General features: G+C 56.4%; 1 protein-coding gene across 1 annotated transcript in view; it reads left to right on the plus strand.

Moving 5' to 3' along the window:
* The first annotated feature begins 1,525 nt into the window (after nucleotides 1-1,525).
* Nucleotides 1,526-6,615, plus strand: part of DENND2D (DENN domain containing 2D) — a 5,255-nt gene continuing 165 nt past the window's right edge. The window contains exons 1-11 of the mRNA XM_019623145.2: nucleotides 1,526-1,642; nucleotides 1,742-1,926; nucleotides 2,104-2,216; nucleotides 2,297-2,366; nucleotides 3,246-3,323; nucleotides 3,408-3,548; nucleotides 5,127-5,275; nucleotides 5,358-5,535; nucleotides 5,696-5,737; nucleotides 6,141-6,231; nucleotides 6,355-6,611. Of these exons, the coding sequence (XP_019478690.1) occupies nucleotides 1,585-1,642; nucleotides 1,742-1,926; nucleotides 2,104-2,216; nucleotides 2,297-2,366; nucleotides 3,246-3,323; nucleotides 3,408-3,548; nucleotides 5,127-5,275; nucleotides 5,358-5,535; nucleotides 5,696-5,737; nucleotides 6,141-6,231; nucleotides 6,355-6,611 (1,362 nt within the window). The 5' untranslated portion in view covers nucleotides 1,526-1,584. The remainder of the gene's footprint in view (nucleotides 1,643-1,741; nucleotides 1,927-2,103; nucleotides 2,217-2,296; nucleotides 2,367-3,245; nucleotides 3,324-3,407; nucleotides 3,549-5,126; nucleotides 5,276-5,357; nucleotides 5,536-5,695; nucleotides 5,738-6,140; nucleotides 6,232-6,354; nucleotides 6,612-6,615) is intronic.

The raw sequence follows: 6,615 nt of genomic DNA on the forward strand, positions 1-6,615 counted from the left end.
AGCGGGAGCCGGGCGGAGCGGGGATGCGCACGGGCAGCGCAGCGCGTTCGCGTCGGCACCGGTTCGGTCCGCTTCAGCCCTCCCCGAGCCTCTGCCGCGAGGCTCACCCCGAATCCCGAGGTTTATCCCAAATCCCAGGGCTCGTCCCAAACGCGGGAGCTCGCCCTAAATCCCGGGGTTTATCCATTATCCGGGAGCTCACCCCAAACGCCAGGCTTTATCCCAGGTTCCAGGGTTCACAACACCTTCTGGGGGCTCAGCCTGACCCCTTCTGCTCTGCTCCATTCCCACCAACCTCAACCAGAACCCATCCCCTGGGTATTTACACCTTTACCTCAACGAGGGGATCCCCCACGTGGGAGGATCGTCCCCAAAGGCAGCACCACAGGGTGAACCAGAACCCGGCATCGTGCCTGTGCCCCACAGCCCTGGTACCCACTGGCTGCGGTACCTCCGGAGGATGGTGCAGAAATTGTTTTTTGAGGATCTGTGAGCATTTCTGAGACATAAATTGAGGCTTTCTCAGCAGCATCAAACTAAAGCCACGTTTGGGGTTTTACAACTTTATTTTCAGCATTTAGTAGAAAGTAAAGCGAAAGCCATTTCCTTTCTTTGGGGCAGGTGGGAGGGTGGCAGCACGGGGTGAGCTCAGCCAGCAGCATGGGCACAATGGGGCGGGTTGTGCAGCTCCCAGCTCTGCCTTTGGCTGATAAGAAACTCGCTGTCAGCGTGGGAAGCTGCGTGTGCAGCATGAACTCTTTCTTGCAATGCCCTCATTGCGGGCAGGGTGCAGTGCTGCAGCCTTTGTCCTCTCTGTGCCCATGGGAGGGAGGGAGGGGTGAAAATCCACAGCTGGGAATGCCTGCAGACTGAAGGCTGTAGGTGCCCACCAGACCTGCCTTAAAGGTGCACGACAGTGGCCAAGCTGCCACAGGAACCCATAGCCAATCTTTGGGATACAGGGACAGACTGCAGGAGTTGGGTTTAACCCAGCTGCGTGCCCATTTTCCTGCCTGCTATGTACCTAAGCACAGGTACTGAGCTCATCTCCCAGCCCTCGATACTGCTGTCCCACCACGAGCACCCCGGCACCCTTGGGCACGTCGGTGTGGGCTCTCCTCATTCTTGTTTCTCATTTTGGGGCTGTGAAGGTGACGCTCCTCAGATGCTCTCCCAACCAGCTGAACAAGAAAAAGGGTGCAGTTCCAAGGAACTGCTTTGCTGTGGGAGCTGTGGTTTAAGGAAAACCTTCTGGTATCTCATTTGCAATCAGCAGTTCCCAGGACTGAGTGTGTCTGGCAGGGAGACATTGGGATGCATCTCACAAAGCCCTTGGAGGTGCTCAAACAGGACCTATGCAGGCTGTTTGCTGTTTCTTTGTCCCCCTAAGGAAACAAATCAAAGTGCTCTAAAAGCACTCCCATGTGGTTCTGCTCTCCACACCCCCCCCCCATGCCCAGGCATTGCTCTGGGCATCCCCAACCTATCTGGGATGGGGTGAAGGATGGCTGTGGGGCTCTGGTGCCTTGATTTCCTCTAGAAGACTCATTGAAGTTCTCTCTTTCCATTCCATGTCCTGCACCCATGGGTCCCCAGCCGCTCACTGTTGTCCTCACAGAGACCAGAACCCCCTGTGTGCCAGGTCCAGTTCACGAGTAGCCCTGTATCTCCCTCCCTGCACACCTCCCAGCCTTATGTTTCACTGTTCTCTTCTGGTTTTGTTTTTGTTTTTTGGCTACAGAAAGCAAACAGGAGGCTCCTGCAGCGGACAGCATCCCATCTCGTGTGCCTCTGGGAAAGGCAGGAGAGCGGAGCTCCGTCCTCTACTCTGCTGGGCAGTTCTTCTTTGAGTACCTGGTGGTGGTTTCACTGAAGAAGATGTCAGATGGACGTTATGAACCCAAGATAGCATATCAGTTCCCAAAGGTATTTGGTCCTGTACCCCTCGGGGGAAAGATGAGTCCTCTGAGGTTGAGAGGAAAAAGGGGGCATTTCCCTTCCCCATCACCAGAGCCAGAGGAGTGCAAGGACCCCAGAGCCATCCCATGCCACCCCACCCCTGTGGGTGCCATCCATCACCCTAATGGCATCATTTCGTTCCAGCGTGAGAACCTCCTGAAGGGTCAGAAGGAGGAGGAGGAGCGGCTCCTGCAGGCCATCCCCCTCTTCTGCTTCCCCGATGGCAACAACTGGGAGCCCGTTACCACCTTCCCCAGGTAGCTGCCCTGCTGTGGTCCCACCTGGAGGGCTGTGGGCTGTCAGCTGCCCCGTGCCCATGCGCTGTATCTCCTTGCAGTGAAACCTTCTCCTTCGTCCTGACGAATGTGGATGGCAGCAGGAAGATTGGTTACTGCAGGCGGCTGCTGGTGAGCGCTGGTTGTGGCTGTGCCAATGGGGACGTGGTGTGATGAGCACTGGGGATTGCCCGATGGGTTTGGGTTCTTTTCTTTTTTTAATATCTGCTGGGATGTCAGTTGGGTGCTGGGTGGAGGAAAGCAGCCCAAAACAGAGCTGGGAGGTGGGATGTGGGAGGTGCCGTCTCCTTACCAGCACTGGGTGTAGGGATGTGCGTGTTGCCCATGTGGGTATGGAGCACCTGGGTGCTCTCAGCCCCATCCCGTGTTCTGAGCAGTGGCTGCCTCTCAGCTCACAGATTTTGGCCAGCATGGGGGCATGATGGAGTTCTCTGGGCCTCAGTTCACGTGCAGGATACTTAAATAGGGACAGAAAGCCATGAGGCTGCAACCCACTCAGTGACTTGCTGAGCCCACCACCTTCTCTCCCCACATCTGCACCCAGGATTTTGGCATTGGGTGTCTGGAGGACTGAAAGCACAAAGAGGAAACAAGCCTGGGATCATCCAGGTGGAAAGAAAAGAGCAACCTGGGCACTCGCTGGTGCTGTTTTTATCAGGAGGTGGGATTAGCTGCAGGAATGGGGCAGGAGGTGTCTGATGGGGAGGAAAGTTTGGGAATGTGCCACAGGGCTTTGTACCAAAATGATGAACACCCTGGCATCCAAACTGCCTTCTCCAGGTCCTGGTACCCTGTGCTCTTACAGCACAGAGCATGTCCATGGCTGAGGTCCCAGCTCTGAAAGTCCCCCAGCAAGCAACTGGGATTTTCCATTCAAATTCCAGAGGGGGTTCTCCTTGGGGTAAATGGGTCTGGAGATCACTGGGAAGAGGAGGGATCTGATGCGATGAGGCTGGAAGATGCTCAACCCCTTCTTCCATCCTCCTGCAGCCCTCTGGCCGCGGTGTCCGCCTCCCTGAGGTCTTCTGCATCATCAGCTGCCTGGGCTGCTTCGGGCTCTTCTCCAAGGTGGGGCTCTTTGTGGGTACCGCTGTGCCAGGCGGCTGCCCTGCTGCCTGCTGGCATTTCACGGCCTCCTTTTGCCTCCCTCAGATCCTGGACGAGGTGGAGAAGAGGCGTCAGATCTCCATGGCTGTGATTTACCCCTTCATGCAGGGCCTGCGGGAATCACCCTTTCCAGCTCCGGGGAAAACCGTCACCATTAAAAGCTTCATCCCCGAGTCGGGCACAGAGGTTGGTTTTGGGGACTCAGCACCTTCTGTGCTGCTCCAGCGTGGGGCTGTCTCCACGGGTGTGGGTCGAGCAATGAGGACTTTGTGTCCTGGGGGACAGAGGTACCGCCTCCCATGAGTGAGAGCAGTGGTGAGGATGGAGCCCACCTGTGGGTGATGCCACTTTGCATCTCCATCAGCCCGGTGCAAAACCTCACCTGGCACCATTCCCAAGCACCACTGCTCAAACAACCTCAGTGTCAGCACTGCTGTGCTGGGGCTGTGCTGGTTCACACCCCTGCCTCGGGGCTGCAACCCAGCAGTGCAGGCTGCAGCTCGCCCTCTGCACCGCCAAGGGCATGCTGGAGGCATGCAGCAAGCCCAGCTCTTACCTGCGGTGCTGCTTGGAAAGATCTGAGCAGGGCACAGTGCCCACCTCGCCCATGCAAAGCACCAGGCCAGGTTAGCACAAGCAGAGCTTGTTCTGTTTTTTTTTTTTTTTATTTTTTTACCCCTTTTCCCTTTCTCTTATGGTGAAACTGCAGTGAAAAGTTTGAAGGATCTGCCCTGGGTCCTGCAACAGTGCTGGGCATCCCCAGGATGTGTCCTGCTGGGGTGGGTCCAAAAGCAGGATCCTCCCTCCCTAAGTGCCATTTGGCAGCTGCCTGTCAAATTACGAGGGATTTCTTCATCCAGGAAACTTGTGCAAGGGCTTTGCATGTTGCTCAATGCTCTGGCTGAAGGCCAGGCTGCAGGAGCGTGGCTGGGGGTGACGGGGAAGCAGGGCGCATGGAGACATTCTTTGGAAGAGATGGAATGCGAGGCTCCAGGCAGGGGCTGGAATGAGGCAGGGAGATCCTAGGGAAAGGGCTGAAAACACATCCTGGGTGCTGCAGGGCTGAGAGCTGGACATCATACAGGATTTGTGCTGGAAGAGGCTGTGGAGCATGGCCAGGCCCTGTGCTGCCTGCCGGGAATGCAGCACTTTGATGGCAGTGTCACAGCACAGGGTGATCCCAGAGGGCAGGCAAGGTGGAGAGAGGTGACAATGCTGTCACACCTCACTGCTGGGGGCTGTGCACCCAGGGCAAAGCCAGCTGAAGGGACACAGCACCATCAAACACTTGCTTGACGTTTCACCTTTCCATCCTTGCAAGCGTGAAGCGTGCCTGCCCTCCTGGGATGGCTTTTGAGGAAGTTTGTGTGGTTTTCATAGCAGAAGTTGTGCCCTCCCTCCTTCTCTGGGTGATTTTTCTCCAGCGCTGCCCATAGGTTGTGTGCTGAAGTCTCTTACTGGGGCCTCATGAACGCTGGAGAACTTTGGGTTATAACTCCATTGCCCTAATCAATAAGTGCTACAGTAGGCACTGCCTGTGGCATCCCCTGCATTTCGTTTCTGCACGTCCCAAATCCCCATCCAGGATAAGGGGAAGGCTGTGCTTTGCAGGGGGTCTCGATGCAGATGCTGCAAACTCCAGCAAGGATGTTTGGGCAGCGCTGTGGTCATTAATTGCTCCCAGATCATCTTCTGGGAGACTCAGGTGGGCACAGAAGGGACATTTTGCCCCTCGCTCCAACCTTGGCGGCTCTCACCCCGCAGCTCATTGAGCTCACACGTCCTGTGGACGCCCACCTGGAGCACGTGGAGTTCCCAGCGCTGCTCCAGCGGCTCAGCCCCATCCTCATCCTGCACATCTTCGCCTCTGCCGTGCTGGAGCGGCGGCTCATCTTCCTGGCTGAGGAGCTGAGGTGAGTCCTGAGCCGTTTCTTTTCCCAAAATACCCCCCAGGCCCTTGGAGAAGCACAGGTTGAGCTCCTCGTGCTCTCGCAGTGTCCTCTCGCAGTGCATCCATGCTGTGGCTGCTCTCCTTTATCCCTTCACGTGGGCTCACACCTACATCCCCGTGGTCCCTGAATGCCTCCTTGACACTGTCTGCTGCCCCACGCCCTTCATGGTTGGCATCCAGATGCGGCACCTGGAGCGAGTGCTGGAGCAGCCCATGGAGGAGGTATTTATTGCAGCCAGGACGGGTGAAGGGGTCTGGCTGAGCACTGGGTTCAGCCGTGAGCCTGAGTTTGTGCTGGGTAGGAAGCAGCAATGGGGAGGAGTGCAGCGGATGTCTTGGTGGCTGTGGTTGCTCAGCCCAATTGTTCTGTGCTCTCTTCCAGGCTCTGATAGTTGATCTGTGTGAAGGGAAGATCCTCAGGGCGGTAGGTTCCCCACTCAGCCCCTTGCCCTGCTTTGTCCCAGCTGCCTTCGGTGGCAGGGCTGTGGTTTTGGTACTGGGAGTGGTGGGGTCACCATCCCTGGAGGGATTCAGAGTGGTGGACGTGTGGCACTGAGGGATGTAGGTGGGTGGGGTGGGGTTGGACTCGGGGATCTCAGAGGTCTTTTCTGACTTTAATGATCCGATGATTCTGTGTCTTTGTGTCCCACAAAGGGATTCCTCCGCCCGCTGTGCTGCCCCACGAGCAGCAGCCTCTGTGTGTGGGGCATCCCCTCCCCAGCATCACTGCACCCTATAACTACAGGGCCCCATAGAGCCCCTGAGCACCTCCACAGCCATGTGAGCTGCATTCCCATTGATCCTTCATGGCCCCATTTGCCTTCCAGGTGGGCGACGAGGAGGAGATCTTGCCCATCAAGCTGCAGAATGAGATGCTGGCATCTCTGAACAGGCACAACAGCAACAACAACATACACAGTAAGGGCATCTCTTTACGTGGGGTTAAGTCTACAGAGGGCAGATGGTTCTCCTAATGAGACCTGAGCTCCATTTGGAATAACAGAGTCCCATCTCCACCTCTAATGCTGTGTCGTCCCCCAGCATCTGAGCAGCTGAATGCACTCATCTCCGAGGCCTTCGTGCAGTTCTTTGTCCGTCTGGTCGGGCATTACCCCTCTTACATCAAGTGGAGTAAAAATGGCCTGGGCACCTTCCAGGAGAGAGCATTCTGTAAGGCCATCACCTCCAAGACCAACCGCAGGTTTGTGAAGAAGTTTGTGAAGACCAACATGTTCTCCTTATTTATTGAGGATGCAGAGAAGAGCAGGATCCCACAGGAAGGTAAAGGGTGCTGTAGAGTTC

This window comes from Meleagris gallopavo, chromosome 28 (assembly GCF_000146605.3).
Source record: "Meleagris gallopavo isolate NT-WF06-2002-E0010 breed Aviagen turkey brand Nicholas breeding stock chromosome 28, Turkey_5.1, whole genome shotgun sequence".
NCBI lineage: Eukaryota > Metazoa > Chordata > Aves > Galliformes > Phasianidae > Meleagris > Meleagris gallopavo.